At 40.3% G+C, this 16,482-nt stretch overlaps 2 protein-coding genes across 4 annotated transcripts in view; both read left to right on the forward strand.

Annotated features, from left to right (window-relative positions):
• Positions 1-1,756, forward strand: part of LOC110955464 (vesicle-fusing ATPase) — a 60,039-nt gene extending 58,283 nt beyond the window's left edge. Inside the window, exon 21 of the mRNA XM_022200470.2 lies at positions 387-1,756. Within this exon, the coding sequence (XP_022056162.1) occupies positions 387-408 (22 nt within the window). The 3' untranslated portion in view covers positions 409-1,756. The remainder of the gene's footprint in view (positions 1-386) is intronic.
• Positions 1,757-4,568: 2,812 nt separating this feature from the next.
• The window catches only part of LOC110955462 (thyroid hormone receptor alpha), a 135,448-nt gene continuing 123,534 nt past the window's right edge, over positions 4,569-16,482 (forward strand). For 2 of the 3 annotated variants that reach the window (XM_022200467.2, XM_022200468.2), the window contains exon 1: positions 4,569-4,829. The gene's annotated coding sequence lies outside the window, so the exon portion shown is untranslated. Of the gene's footprint in view, positions 5,026-16,482 lie in introns of all 3 variants that reach the window. The other variant, XM_051940988.1, reaches the window with a different exon arrangement.

Here is a 16,482-nt window from a genome sequence, read left to right on the forward strand (position 1 = left end):
TGAAACCCAAAGTCAAACCCAAAGTTATCCGGCTTCGTAGTACAGATCTCTGTCTTTGGACAGCACGGGACTTATGATTTAGTTTTCTATAGTTGGCCGTAGGGCTGGACCCGAATATCCCAAATATCCGAATATTCGTTCGCTATGACAGTATCCGGATATTAATTTTGGTATCCGAATATTCAAATTTGACCCTTTTTTTGTGTAATAATCTCTTAAGTCCTGCTGAAAACTGGTTTCTTTACTCAACACAACTCCCAGTGTGATACTGGTTGTTGCTTAACAGGTTCCTTCCTAAACAGGAAGTGAGTAATGGGGTCACACAACAGGCAGGAAACTGATACCAATCTTGCCTTCCTTCTCCTTCTGTGTCTTTCCTTTTCTAGTGATCGCAGCTTCTACGAGTAGAAGCAACTGGAGGACAGAAGCAAACATCTCACCATCTACAAGCCACCCACGAAACAAAATGAGGAAGCAGAGGAGGTGAAGAAGAAGAAGAGATCTTCCTCCTGTCCGTTCATCCATCTGTCTATCTATCTAAATACAAACCTGGTCCAAGAGAGGAGCAAGAAGTCCTCTTTATCTCAGCATGTTTCTATCAGCAATATCCCTGAATTAGCTCCCAGCTGCTCCTCGTTCTCATCGCCACCTATTACACCGACCGACATATCACAGGAAGTCGTACTGTTAAGAATCTGTTATCTGTAAAGAAACTGCAATAGATGATTGTAAAAAGTGCTGTTTTTGTGCATTGTGCGTAAAAATAACCAAAAAAAAAAAAAATCGAAGCCATGTGTGTGTTTAGCTCTCTTCTATTTGTTGTGTTTGTTGCATTCCTCTCGTCCTGCTAAAGGTAGTTAGTGTTAGTACGGTGTGTATCCTCACAGGCAGCAGAAACACATGCAAAAAGTGACAAAAATGCCGAAGCGATTTGAATTTTACGACGTAAATCCATTGGAGGCTTTTAGTGAATGTGTAGTGGCTGTAAAGAAAAAAAAGAAGCTGTTCCATGTGTAAATGTAATCCCTTTAAATCTACAGTATGTTTATGTTCTGTAAATAGTATATATAGACACAAAGGCAGTATATCATGAGAATATTGAGTCTATTTCGTACTATATCAGTATATGATTCTTCCCTGTGGCTATGGAGATGTTGACTTTACCGGGTTAGTGTAATAGTGGAAGTAAATGTTGGATTGTTGGCCTGTCTGTGTTGCGTACAGTACAGTTCGGTCTAGCTAGTGTTGCCATGGCACCATCAGTGTTACAAATTTAAAAAAAAAAGAAAATTATACATATATATATTCTGCACTTTTAACATCGACTCTACAGAACCTTTAGTACTTGTGTCTCGGCGGATCTTCGTGTGGGGAACCAGATGCTGCATGTGTCCAGGACGTTTGAATGTTCTGGTGGAAGGACGTGATGTTGTTGTCGAATGGGAGCATGCGAGTGTGTGTGTGTGTGTGTGTGTGTGTGTGTGTGTGTGTGTGTGTGTGTGTGTGTGTGTGTGTGTGTGTGTGTGTGTGTGTGAGAATCAGATTTAGACAGCAGGTGGCTATTTTTGTGGAGTTTTTTCTCATGTCGTGTTCAGTGCTGCAAAAGTCCAAAGTTCTTGTTTTGTTCTGATCATTGACAGTGTGTTACTCACACAGTGTGAGTGTGTGTGTGTGTGGGTGTGTAAATATATATATCAACATGCAGATGTATTATTGCAATAAAAAAAAGCACATATGCACAGGAAAAAGGAACTCACAGCTGCTTCTCTGGTCTCATTTATTCACTGTATCCAGTCCAAGTATTTGCACACATTTGTGGTTCTTCAGGTTTTTGGCTTCAGCAGATCAAAGCTGAAATAAAACAATGAATGCTACAAATAAAAGAATCATCTGACTAATCTGACGAGGTATTCAGTCAACAATCATTGCTTCCAGAAAGCCAACATGATGCCCTCATATGTCGTGTTTTAACCCAACAATGTTCTCTTTGAATCATAGGAGAGAAAAAAGAAACAGAAAATACTCTTAATTTTTTTTTGGCCAGGCAGTGTAGATGAGGAAGCTAAGAATGAGGATTAATGACAAACCAGCTGCTCGACTGAGGAGCACAGACCTTAGGGATGAACAAGAAATCATTGGCAGAGTGAAGAAAAGAGCATTTATGACTCCAGAGTGTGTCCAGAATGTTCTCCAGGATGTAGATGGACGTGTTTTGTTGTCAAAGATAAAGATGCAGAGCTCCAGTAAATCTTTAAAACCACACAAAAAGAAAGCCGGAGAGTTGCAGTGAGGAAACTGAAATGACAAAAAGAGGGAAGCAGGACCTCATCTGACAAACCTTAATGATGATCTGACTGGTGACAGGATGGATGCAGGACCACATTCACACACATCATAACTCATTTAGCAGGACAGCCGCTAAACATACGAGCAAAGCAGCCAAGGAGATTTTCAGGATTTGGAGGTCAAATATCCTCACATGATCCCAGTGCGACTGAGCTGCAGTCCACCTGCTGAAGACCAGATGAAAACAGAAGCATTGCCAGGAAACAGACTGAGTGTCAAAACAGACTTAGTTTGACTGCATGTTTATCCGTCCGTTTACTCTCAAACCCCTTCACTTAACCCTTAACCTCCTACACAGATCTAAACCTGGAGATTAAAGCTGGGATTTGGAGTCTGCGGTTCCACAGACGTCCCCAGTAAGACGTTCGCTCCTCGTTATTCTCACTTTTATACCTCTGCTGCTCCACTCTCCAGAAGAACAACGTGTATTTCTGCACCCACTGTACTTATTATGCTGATGAAGATTATACACATAAAACTAAACGACCCACTTAAAGAATGAGTTATGCTCAGTTTAAGACCAGATCCATTCTAACAGAACACCTAAATGCTGCAGCAAACTTTGGGTTCTTTAATGTTCTTGACTTGGGGGCTTTTATTCGAATATTTGCTGCTTTTATTAATTGCTTCCTCTCTATAGTTAGTGGTGAAGTTTTTCTTAAATATGGATTAAAAAAAAGAACAAAATATATCTGTATTTAAGACCTCAGTCCACTGCTGCAGTAGAAACCTTCAGCTTGTCCTTGATTTGACGCTGAGAAAGCAGCTCTTTGCTCTGGATCTCACTGCTGAATCAATTAAGACTCAAACCGCTGAATATTTCTTCTTCATTTTACACGTCAGATCGTCTTTTGAAATGCTTCAGAGTCCTCAAGCCTTCTGATTATTTACAGCTTTACATTTTCACAAATGTTAAAAGCAGAACAAATTGTCTTCCCCAGACACAGAGAATTAATTCAGGGTTCTGCTGTTTTTGGAGTTAAGTCATGAATAAATCGTTTTCATGTTCAGGAGTGTAATTCTACCTTTGACTGTTGTGTTTGATGCCATATGGAACTATCTGAGGTCACAGCGATTCTGCCTTTTCCTCGTCTGAACTTCACGTGGCTCCCTGTGTCTAATGTAGAGAATCATCTTAAATAATTGATAATGTTACATGTAGGTTATCTCTGCACGCCAGTCCTGCCTCAGTGCATCCAGAGTTACGTTCTCAGAGCTGCTGGAGTTGGTTAGAACTCCTCAGGAAGAAAATTCAAAATTGCTGAGCCTGTACTACATACTTTTGTCAATTTAACAACATACATGGGATTTTTTTAAACATATTTTGCTACTCAGTGACCAACTGTTATTCTATATTCATTGTGCTGATGAGCTAAAATCTTTATTTCATTTGTACAACTCATCTCATAGGTTATTCTGTGATATTCAGAAGATGAGGAAGAATATGTCTCTTTGGAGAAAAATGGTCTGTTGATATTTGTATAAACCAAAATTGAAAACTTATTGTCTTATAAAGGACAGATACAGGGTGGAACCTTATGTGAAGTATAATTGAAACCTCCTGTTGTTCTCATTTACGGGCACCAAAAAATATTGTTCCCTTGTCTGAAAACAATCCAAGAATTCAGAAAAAAAAAAAAGTCCCCAAATTTCTGAAAATTTGCAAAATTTTCAGGAAGAAAATTCCAATAATTCCTTAAAATTTACCCTTAAAAGTTTTGTTTAAAAAAAAAAATCCCCCAAATTTGGCAACAAAATTCTTGTATTTTTCAAAAATGATTAAAAATATATTTTTAAAAAATCCTAAAAATATTTAAAATTATTACAAATATATCAGTAAAACTTCTCATATATCCTTTAAGAACATTCAGGAAAAAATCAGCCAAAATCCAGCGAATTTCACTGAGTTTTGGTTGATTTTTATGTGAATGTTCTTAAAGAAAATATTATAACTTTTACTGATATATATGTAATCATTTTAGATATTTTTAGGATTTTTTTTGGAAGATTTTTACTCATTTTTTGAAAATATTTACAAGAAATTTTTTTGCCAAATTTGGGGATTTTTTTCGCTCAACTTTTAGATTTTTTTTTCAGACAAGGAAACAATATTTTTTGTGCCCTTAAATTAGGACCACAGGAGGGTTAACTCTCCGGGCTTCTGGGATTATGTAACCCTCCGCCGCGGCGCCGCTCTCCGGCCGGTAGAGGGCGCTGCGGAGCCTGGTGATGAATCATCCCGGCGGCTCCGCTCCGCTCGAGACCGCTCCCCGCTCCTCCTGACCCGCATTCACCCGTACTGTACAGGCATGGGGGAGGACCGAGCTTAGAAAGCGAGTAAACGCTGTAGAGTTCCCCCTCCGCAGACCGTGGCCATGACTTTGACAGTCCCGGGCGGCTCTCCCGTCTCCACGCACCTGATAGCGGACTGAAAGGGGGAAGCTAACACCGGGGAGAGGCATTAGCAGACGGAAACCGAAACGGTAAAGCGGCTTTTTTTGCCTCCTATTTTCAGCTTTTCACGTGTCAACCCTGCTCGTTCCCCCCACGTCCACGGGTGGGTTTTATGTTAACGCGGCTGGAGGTGTTTTAACGGAAAGAGTGGCGGTGAGGGGGACAATTTAGTGCACTTGTAAGGAAATACGGTGGGGAGCTGCCTGAAGGGGACGGCGGTGCAAGGTGAGTGCTGTCCTCACGTCAACCGGGCGCTGCGCCGGCCTGCTTACTGTGCTCTACCTACAGGAGAATGCGGGGACGCCGGGGCTGAGCGCTGCGGCTCCTCGGTGCGCCCTTTGGAGAAACTACAAGGTCCGGTGTGACCTACGTGAATGCCATGTGCTTCCTCTGCTGTCATCACATTCAGCTGCAATAAGAAACCTGCTAACCTACATCCTGCAGCCAGAGGTGACAACAAGAGGAAACGTGTAGTGGTGCAGATATTAAACTTGCTCCGTTTGCAGCTTGGAGCTCCAAAGTGTGCCCGAGATGCTCCTGAAGACTTGATATGAATCATACATTTGTCACAGGGCGGCATGAAATATGAAATGTGGCTCCCTGCCTATAGCTGCTAATATAGGGTGAGGCGTGGTGGTGGATGTATGGATGGATGGATGTGTGGTATCATGTATTGGGTTTCACATCATGCTAATATTCCGCTGTGTATTGTGTGTGTTTTATGTGTGTGGATGGTGAGAATAAAGGACAGGATTAGCAGGAGGACTTTCAGGATTCCTGGATCATTTGCTTCACTTGTGGACCTGTCAGATGTGGGTTTGTGGCTCATATCTGGCACCAGAGCCATAGATTTAATCACCCTTAAGTCAGGGTGGCATGAATGTGAATGTAAATATAAATATATAGGGCTGCAACCAACCCCACCTTATGTTTACAGAACATATTAACCCTGTAAAACCCACTGTTGCAAAAATACATCAGTTTTATTATTATGATTATTATTATAATTTTTATTATATATATAATTTATAATGTTTTATTTTGTTTGTTTTTTCCTGGGTTTAAACATAATATTTTTAAGTTTTTGCTCATTTTTTCTCAATTCATATATATATATATATATAATTATTGTTACAATTATCATTACTGTTTAGAAGCTTAATTTAACCCTTTAAATCCCACTGTTGCAAAAATATATCAGTTTTATTGTTTTATTTACTATATATATATATATATGTCTTTAATTTCTAGTTTTATTTCAATTTTTTTGAAATTTTTTCTAGATTTTGGTTTATATATATATATATATATAATTACTATTATTTATGTATGTATTTATTTTTCGTTGCTCATTTTGGGTCTTACAGGGTTAATCACATCTCGTGCCTTCTGCTTTGTTTTCCTTTACATTGATGCAGAAAGAGCTGACGGTTTTTGCACAGTTTTACTTATTTTTGTTGAAACCACTGATTGATTTCTTCACAAACTAGTCAAAGAGACTCATTTTTGTCGCCCCCCTCTTTAGCGTGCATCATGCACAGCACACTGTCACTCCATATTTTGCATGTAACAGCCCCCGGCTGGATGCAGCGTGACATTTTTCACACATTTTTACTCATTTGTCGTTTAAAATCCTCAAACGTGGTAAGCATGCATGGGACATTTTCAAAGGGAACGCTGTCAAACTGTCTCGCAACCACAAGAGTGTGGAGCGGGGGGTGAATATAGAAAACTGAGGAACAATATTTCCCCTGAGTGCAGAAAGTCCAGGCCTACGTAAAATCCACAGGAGGCACTCTTTCTCGCCGTGGATGTTTACAAGAGTTTCCCCCACTAACCCAGTTATGAATTTGGTCGCTGCTGCTTTTTATTACTTTTTCGGTCGAGGATTTATTGCGAGTTCCTCCTTCAGGTGTGCTTTCCTGGAGGAAAGTGACTCCAAGCAGTGGCTGTAATAAATTGTGTGAGGATAAATAATACAAACAGTGCGGTTAATATATGTTTTGCAGGCACATGCCGGCTGGGAGGGTTTCTCCACAGGAAATTAATAACAAAAACACAGCCTTTGTTAGAAAGAAAAGACGGCGAAACTGCTGCTGGAATGAGTCACAAAGCAAAGAAAGCCCGTGTAAAGATAGTGTGTACATATACATACGTGCAAAGCCATAATCTCTGCCAGCAGCCACACGTGACCTCTTTTGACGTTCTCCCCCTCCCTCCTATGTGCGAGGCCGGTGTCCTGGTTTTCTGAGGTTGAGGCTTAATGTATAGCGAGAGGAGGGGAGGAAGGGAGAGGAAGAAAACCAGCGGAGCTCCACCCCACTTACCCTCCCGCTCTAGCATGTCACGTGTGTACATGTGTGTGCGTACGTGCATGCGTGTGTATGTATGTCTCGGATGGGTTACATAACGGCGGCTGAGCGGAGGCTGCCGCTGCCCCACTCCCCCGAGGTCCCACGGCCCGCACACGTCACACGTATGCAGACAGACGGGAGGAGGGGCCTCCGGTGATCTGTTCACTTTGTACCCTGATTTAATTCACAGCGTCGATGTGAACCACAGCATTACAACCACCTGCATTAAGGACAGTTGTTTTACCTTCTGCATGTCCAGGTGTCGTTAATTTCATCATCCACCCAAGAGTCAGGAAATAATTTCTCATTAAAAAGAGTTTTAACCCTTGTGTCGTCCTACGGGTCAAAATTGACCCGGTTTAAAGATTGAATATGTGGAAAATGAAATATATTTTCACAGTGAAACTTCTCAAGTCCACATTTTCAACATTTTTGGGCAATCTTTGAACACTTTTTGGTGGAAAAAATGAAACATTAAAAATGTTTCTTGAGAACATTCACAAAAAAAAATTATGTTAATGTTCTTAAAGAAAATATGAGAAGTTTTACTGACATATATCAGTCTGCGCGAATGGGCACAATTTATTACTGGACCGTGGACCAGTAAACAGTAATTTTTTACTGGACCAAAACAGTTTTTACTGGACCGAATATTTTATGCACAAATGTACCAAAAGTTGATGTATAATTTAATTTTAATAATTGTTATACAAATTTACTACTTTATTAATTATGTTTGCGGGTATGTATGAAACCATGGGCGAAGAGAAATTACCGTTTTTATATAGAATAAACCATACAAAATTAACTATTGGATAAAGAAAAGCACTCATTTGAGATCAAAACATAAATCATGTACTCTACCATGCTAGAAGTACTATAAATCACAGAGCAATGTGGCTGGGTCAAGCAGAGCGACCTTGTAGAAGCGAAATGAGGTGTGGTTTATTTATTTTCTGTTCATATCATGCGTTTTTATCGCGTGATATCGCTGTTCACACGAGAGCCTCTCTGAGGAGCAGCCCTCCCCATCCGGACGGCGCGCCGCTGCGCTGCGCTTGCTGTGTGCTTTGACTTTCGGAGCAAGACAGCGGCGCTTCATTCCGTTGCGCGGCGCGATCGCATTATGTGGAACTTCGGGGTTGCAGGAAAAAAATTACACCGGACATGAGACCGGTAATGTAGTAAGTTTTACCGGACTTTTGGTACACAAATCGGATTTGACCGATGGTCCGACGTCATTGGCGCACACTGCATATATGTAATCACTTTAGATATTTTTAGGTTTTTTTTTTAAGATTTTTACTAATTTTTTGAAAATATTTACAAGAATTCTCTTGCCAAATTTGGGAGATTTTTTTGAAATTAAACTTTTAAGGGAAACTTTTAAGGAATTTTTGGAATTTTCTTCCTGAAGGTTTTGCAAATTTTAAGAAATTTGGGGATTTTTTTCCCTGAATTTTTGGATTTTTCTCAGACAAGGAAACAATATTTTTTGGTGCCTGTAAATGAGGACAACAGGAGGGTTAATTAAAGTAATTGCTGCCTGACACTTTCCCATATGTGGAATTTAATGCAGTGTTTTTATGCAAAACACTAAACATTGACAATAGAAAGCATTTTTAAAAAGTAACTAAATATTATTTAAATATTAGTAATATAATATACTATTTTTACATATGTGGAATTTAGTGTGTTTTGGTGTATAACAGTAAACATTTTCAATACCAAGCATTTAAAAAGTAAATGAATATTAATAAAATATAATTCAACTTAATGTAACCCCCGCGACAGGCAAGGGACCGCCGTAATCATTAGAATAATTTAAGTGAAGTGGATATTTTTCCATATGATTACAATGCCGTTCTTTACCCTCAAACACATAACATTGACTGTTGAAGCAGCTCAGTCACATTAACCACTCATCACCTTGTTTTTGTTAAATGAGCTCTGGTCGGAAGTCATTAATCGCCACACAAGTCTTGGAGCAGTCACTGACACACTGCGACGGTTCAGTCTGTAGCCAGATACTATATCTCGTAAGAACTCCCTGTCAGCTGTTAAGACGCATCCACAGGAGCCCAAAGTGTTTTTTCCTGTGTTCTAGATGAGGGGAAATACTTTCCTCTGTGTAGCATACCAAGGCATACCTATTGTAGTGTGACTGTGTGCACGTTCAGTGTTTGCCTTTCAAAGTCCTGCAGAAACCATCAAATAGCCCTCTGACTGCTCCGACCCATTGGGGTGTAGAAATGGGGATTTTCCTCTGGTGTTTGGCACTGTGATGTTGGCAGCAGATTCTTTGGGTTCTGTGGGCTTTGGGACAGCTTGATCCACAGGTACTTGATCTGATCGTGAGTCTGGAGACTGGACTGTTGTGTTCTTCAATCCATTCAAACAGATGTAGTGTATTTGGGTGGATTGTCCTGCTGAGGGAGACTGTTGCCATCGAGGACTGCTCTTGGTCTGCAATAGTAGCTGTGTTTCCATGTAGTTATCAAGCAATTTTGAAGCGAACTTTTGAAATAGAGGTGTTTGCCAACTTCTAAAGCACCTTAAAGATAAAGAATAAGAAAGCCAATCTTTGGTCACCTACGTGACGCACGCAGATGCTTTCAGTAAGGAGAGTTGTAATTACCTTCTTACGTCAGCTGGTATTGTTGGAGTTGCTTTGATGTTTCAAGACAATAAAAGAAGCAGAACAAGCTGATCGTAAATGTTAAATCCGGTTTAGTTTGACGCAAACCAAAATTGCAGGTGAAAAAACCTCACCTAGACTGTGTTTTGGACCAAACAGATGTGAGCTTAGTACAGACAAATTGAAACATAGTTCGGTTCTTCTCAACTGTGAAACATTTTTTTTGGATGATCGGTCATTTGCAAGTTACAGCAGACGCATGGGGAGAGGAGGCACTCAGGTGTTTAATTGAGATGTGGTCAGACGATGTTATAAAAATCATAAAATACGGACATTTTCCAGGTAACCAAGGAGAAGATGGTAGAGAGAGGATATGAAAGAACAGGGGAGTAAGACCGGCTGGTGATAAAGAACTGCAGTAGTAGTTACACATTTGAAAAACCAGTGAGAAGGACAAATTTCCTTTTTATGATGGCTTGGATAGCATTCTGGTTTACAAACCAATGACTGTGCATCACAATAGGCATGTACAGCACAGTAAAGGCAGTCAATCTTTGTTGCTTTTTTTTCACAGAAATCCAATCATTTTCCAGTTGACGTGTTGCTGAGTGAAAGTGTGTTCAACTGTTAGACAAAACCCCAATTGACAAGAGTGGTTTAGAAATATTTCTTAAAGCAGAACATTTTTTCACTCACTAAAACCTCTTTAGGGGCACCAAATGCTCCCTTATACTGGAAAAACTCTACTAAATGGTGACACCGAGATGCAGGTATTTCATGCAGAGTTCGTTTTGTGTGCTCCAAAACAACCAAATCACAACTACCTGCATCAAATCTATATGACATAACAAAAACATGTCCTCAGTTTGTACTTTCAGGATAGAAAAGGCTCTGAAACATGCGTTCAGAAAGGCCTCGTGCTTCTCTGTCCAATGTCAGGAATTGCTGGTTTTCTTTTCAATTATAAAGTAAACGGAATCTCTTGCCATTTTCAATTGTAAGTCGGACAAAACAGAAAAGGGACGAAAGAAAGAAAAGATACAAATAAATACAGAGCCTAAACACTTAATAGCTTTCCTTTGTAAAGACTGGTAGGGCTGTTGCAAAGAAAAAGAGAGAAGTTATCTCCTGGTGGGTGAACGTACTGTACATAATGTCTGCCCGACTACAGTATAAAACAGGTTGTGCAGCTCTTAAGTGCGCTCACACACATACAGACAATGGGTTTTACTGAACGGCCTCGGGGCCTTGGGACGACTTTCTTTGGAATGTTCTGTTCCTTTCTGTTAAGACAGGAACATCTTTATTGAATGCGGCTTCTATTCAATTAGTGTCAAACACCAGATCGAGACTTGCATCTCCCACACAGAGAAATAAACATTTATCAGGGAGCCACGGACAATTCTTCCTCCATCTGACAGGAAATGACACAGAGATGGTCTTAAATTGGGGTTGAGGGTGGCCAGAAGGCTCCCCAACATGTGGCTTCAGAACCAGGACAGAGTGCTTTAATTGAGTTTTAATGATACGAGATATTGTGTCACTGGTGCGATTCGAAGGGAAACGTCAGTTGGGAATCATGCAGGAGTGGGAGTATAAGGTCTTCTTTGTTGTTGTTTCAGTGGATATGTGCATGTAGGATACTGTACTCAACATAAGGAGTGATGTCAGAGTTGAGGCAGGGTAAGAAAACTCGGAACTTAACAATCTAACTTGGAAGTGCATCAAAAAACAAGTGCTTAGCTCGCATTCCTCTGTTAAAGGTACAAAGGTACAGTTTCTCTTTGAGGCAGGAGGTGGGTTGGTGTTCCTGCCCCAAACATTTTTACCTCCAAATTTTGCCCGGAGCCAAATATGTCTATGAAACTGGAAGTGCTGTCTGAGTTTAGAAAAAGTTCTTGTGTCTTTTTTAATATTTCATCCTTGCTGTAGTTGTTGTTAGACTCAGTAGTCGCATTGATGTAGAGATGTTCATCAGTCTGCCACTTTGGTCCAGACTGACTTTTGTAGTGCTATTATCAAGCCAACATGTTAACTTTAAACTACAGTATACAAGTACAAAATCACTTAAATATCAAATGATTGGCACCCTATGGTAACTGCATTACTTTTAAGTGGAACAGTGGGGCATTTGCTTTGATCTGAACGCTTTAGATTTATTTTACTTATTTATTGGATTATCTTTTTAGCAGCAGATGGATTAAATGCCGGTTTAATCGTGTAATTAAGTTAATGTAGGGTTCTGGTTATAGTACACGATGTACATCGGTAATTCAGGTCAATTTAGTTTGATCTAGAACGCTCCAGTTCGGAACATAAGTCATCTGAGGGTAGCTCGCATAGCAAGGTCGAGACCTTACAATACTATATTACAGAGAGAATCGCAACAAATCCAAGGATTCTCTTTGAGCAAGCCCTTTGGCGACAGTGGGAAGAAAACATGTAATGTGAAATAAAGGAGGCTTTAAGTAGGGGCTATTACCTTGAAAACTAGCCAAGGACAAAGATATTAAGGTCTTGAGAAATCAAAGATGGATTGTCCTTAAGAATGAAAATAACAAGAAAAGAAGCTTTCAGCTCTTGTGGTCATCACGACGTTTTTGCTGCTGATTAAGTCGAGCACAAAATCAGAATTACTCTCATGATCAACGCAGGACGATTGCTTCATTACCTGCGACTGAACTTTTTAATTTAAATACTTCCATATAGCATCTTTTAATAAATAAATAATAGCACTGTTTAGACTTTTCTGCTCCACATAATCTAAGCAAAAGCGTGATTGGTTGTGACACAATTAGGTTGACTGTCCCCAGACTCAGTCTGCAACTAATGATTGTTTCTGTTGTTGATTATTTCCTCAATTAATTAGTTTAGCTGCCTGGTTTAAAAAAATGTCAGAAAATTGATGTTTCCCAAAGCCCAAGATGACATCCTCAGACGTCCTGTTTTGTCCACAACCCAAGCAGAGCAAAGAGATGAGAAAATGCTAAAACTGAAGAAGCTGGAATCATAAAGTTTCAAGTTTTTTTCTTAAAAAAATTGCACAAACCCAATCAATGATTTTCCAAATAATTCACAATTGATTTAATTCCTAGAGATGTAATTTGTGTTGTAAACAGAACGCATCATAGTGGAAAATGAAAAACGGCAAGTAGAACAACATCTTTAAAGAAGAATCAAACCTGCAGAGCTTCAAATCAACATTTCTGGTCCGAGCAAAATCATAGCAAAAACAAGAAGCCCGGATTTGTGAGTTTGGCCTTTATCCTTGAGTTGACTTGAAAGGCTTTGTAGCTTGGGAACCATATGCACAAGTTCTCAAGATCTGTGGGGAAATTTGTGATTCAGATCGTGGTTTGTAATTCTGCCCCATAAGACTGTTATTTGATCCTATAGGGCAGATTAAATGTAGAACAGTCCCTCTCTTCCTCTCTATAGCATCTCTCAAAGGCCTCATATCATTTTAGGGGACAAGAGGGAAGACAAAAAAAAGCTACTTTAGTGGGATAAGAGGAAAACTTTTTAACAAGCTTTTTTCCCTCCAAGTTCTCGCTCCCACAGTTGCACAAATGTTGTTAGCGAGTACGCTAATGCGACATAGTATGCAACAAACACATGTATGTACACTCGGAGAAAGGAACCGAGACCGGCGTCAGGAGTGGCCACAACAGGAAGTGGTCCAGGGATTATGTTAAAAGGACAGACTCCCTGCTCGGAATGAACTTCTGCAGCGAGGGCAGAGGCCTTTGCTGCTCCCCTCTGGGGCTTTAAAGCGGTCTTGTACAGTCAAGCTCACACAGTGACCCCTGAAAGAATGTTTTCCTGGTATCATGCTGTCCTCAACATCTGAGAGAGATGGTAGTAAGACAGAGAGAGAGAGAGAGGGAGGCTGTGCAGCGAGGTCAAGATGGTAGGAGATTCAAATAAGGGAGGCCCTGTGCAGTAAAGGTCATGATCCAGACGTGGATCCACAGCGCTGGGAGCCCCCCCCATTCCTGAAAGCACTAAACGAAAGAATGGCACTGAGCTGCCTCTGATGGGTGTTTTTTGTCCTAATCAGACAACTTTTAAGCTATATTCTTGACCATATTTTGTATGTGACATATTTGCTCGACAATATACAGTCCCTCCATGATTCCGCGGGTGTTTTTCGAGATTTTTGTGGCCTAAAGTACCTGATTTTGCAGCAGTTATTCTAAAAAATTGCAGTGACAATTGCTTAAAAGTTGCATTTTTCAGCTTTTAGAGCATTTTTCAACATTTTAACTGACAATATTTCTTCCTAAACTAATTCTTTAACACGCTCCAACCCATTTCCACAAGCTGGCACACCATGGTGGGAAACCAGCAGCAGCCAGATGCTGGTTTAACATGAAGTGGTTGGTGCTTTGTGGGTAACATGCATGGGAAAGATCCAGATGATTCTTGTTGTGGGAGGCTCTTTGTTGGGAGTCTGTGAGAAGAAGCTTCACCAGCACAAAAAGCACAACCAGTGTTAAGTGCATTCTGACAGGCGTGATTAAGTTACTATCAGCCCAAGACCACAAATTCTTGGCCGCAGTGGTTTTACTCAGCAGGATAATGCCCCTGCCACATTTGGAAAAGTGGTTCAAGAACAGTTGGAGGAACAGAGTTCAAGGTGTTGACTTGGCCTCCAAATTCTTCAGCCTGATTGATCGACGTCTAAAAGTTGTCCGATCCAAAGGGGTCCCATCTCATAGCTTCCTGGACTTAAAGGACCTGCTGCTAGTTTCTTGGTTCTTGTAACCACTGCACACCTTCAGAGGTCTGGGTATCTCAATGGGTTGATACCAGGTCCTCGATTTACAACGTCCTTGACCTACGGCGCTTCGTAGTTACATCACCATCTCCCATAAATTTATTAACACAGACTTGTACCATCATCCCAACGTGTAGCGTTGGCGACGTTATAACTAATTTCACGCAGGAACTAGTTGTCAAACGGAGCGGATGAATACGTCGTTGCACAGCGCTGTACAAGGAAGACGGTTTTGTTTACGTTCACCGGTTGTACGCCACATTTGACACAGTATGTGAGTTCCGACTTACGGCAAAAATTGCATTTCTTGGAACGGAATTCTGAAGAACCATGTTTTTTTAAGTCATTTTTTTGGGCATTTTTGCCTTTTTTAGATAGGACAGTGAGAGAGAGAGACAGGAACCGTGGGTAGAAGAGTGGGGGAATGACATGCAGTAAATGGCCATGAGCTGGATTTGAACCCATGACCACTGCGTTGGGGACTATCGGCCCTGTTCTTGGGTCGCCTGCCTAGCTAGCGATCTGGGCGTCTGGGCAGTTGGTTTTTAATAGTGTGGATGTGAACTAAAACTTGAATGATTACTAGAGGCATACAAACAAAAAAAGGCTTACAAATGCCTTTTTACATTTATTCAGCTTAAGGCGCTGCACAAAAACGCTGTGCCGGAGCCTTTCTTTGGCAGAGAAATTCCCGTATTTGTCTTCCACAGTGGTCTGGTGTCAAAATTCAGATTTTTCCCCCTAAGGATACAGGCAGGGATGGTCAGATAATTTTTCTTTTGTTTAGTTTCAGGGCAATAATTTCCACGGACCAGCTGCTTTGCACAGCTTGTCACATACACAACATAATTAACAGCAGCGGTTTCACTGGTTTGTAGATTAAGTCTCAGTTTTCATTAAGCTCTCAGGGTCAAAGCTCAAGTGGAGGAAAAGACATTAAGGCTGTTATAAGGTGGCTGTTTTGAGACAAGTTAGGTAATTCTCCCCTGATAGATCACAGCCATGTGCCAACTTGAGGCACTTCATTATAAAGAGTCTTAACATTCAAATTATGGGTAGATTTGTTTTCCCCTCCTCCCTTTTCATTTAAACTAAATCAGCTTAATCGGTACCACAAAGATCTCTGCACACACACACTGTGGTGTCCTATATTTTCTCCAGCCTCACTAATTAATACAAAATTATTTAAAGCTGATAGGGCTGGTGCCCCCTGGTGAGCTTTAAGGGATATGGAGGCAGAAACAGTGAGGAGCCGTTCAGCTGGGAAATTGTCCTTTAGTATGTACCCAGTGATTTAATTTATTATTTCAAACTTGATTTCTTCTTGATATGCAGAGTTTCTAAGGGTGAGTTTATTCCACTGTCTAGATCCACCCTTCAGGTCCACACTCTAAACAACAGCCTTCATAAACACATTGTGAAGCCAGAAGAGTGGGATCCATGTTGATGAGATGATAGCAGACTAGTTAAATGAGTTTAGTTTGACATTTTATTTAATTTTTAGGACATTGTCTGAAAGTAAATGCAAATTGGGTTCACATTATACCTACTAGTGACATTTAACTTTTCAGCCGTTTTTTGTTACTTTCCACTGAATATAGTTGGTGAAACTGAATGCTAAGCTAACTTTGCTCAAGCTATAGTTTCACAGTGCTGAATTCATGATTCAAAGCTATTAATCTATTAACCTTACAACAAAGATGATATCGTAGGATGATATTGATGATGGTAAATAATAGTTCATTTGAGATGACAGCCTTAACTCTCAGCTGTCGGCCATTTTGCTAGTCGCTAACAAGCTACCTGCTAGCTCACTGTTTGACTAGTCACTATTATTTACATACTTCAAAAAAAAGCTACAGAGTGGCGTTTCTTATTTATTTATTATTCTTATCTTATAATGACCTTCC

Source organism: Acanthochromis polyacanthus, chromosome 21 (assembly GCF_021347895.1).
Source record: "Acanthochromis polyacanthus isolate Apoly-LR-REF ecotype Palm Island chromosome 21, KAUST_Apoly_ChrSc, whole genome shotgun sequence".
Taxonomy (NCBI): domain Eukaryota; kingdom Metazoa; phylum Chordata; class Actinopteri; family Pomacentridae; genus Acanthochromis; species Acanthochromis polyacanthus.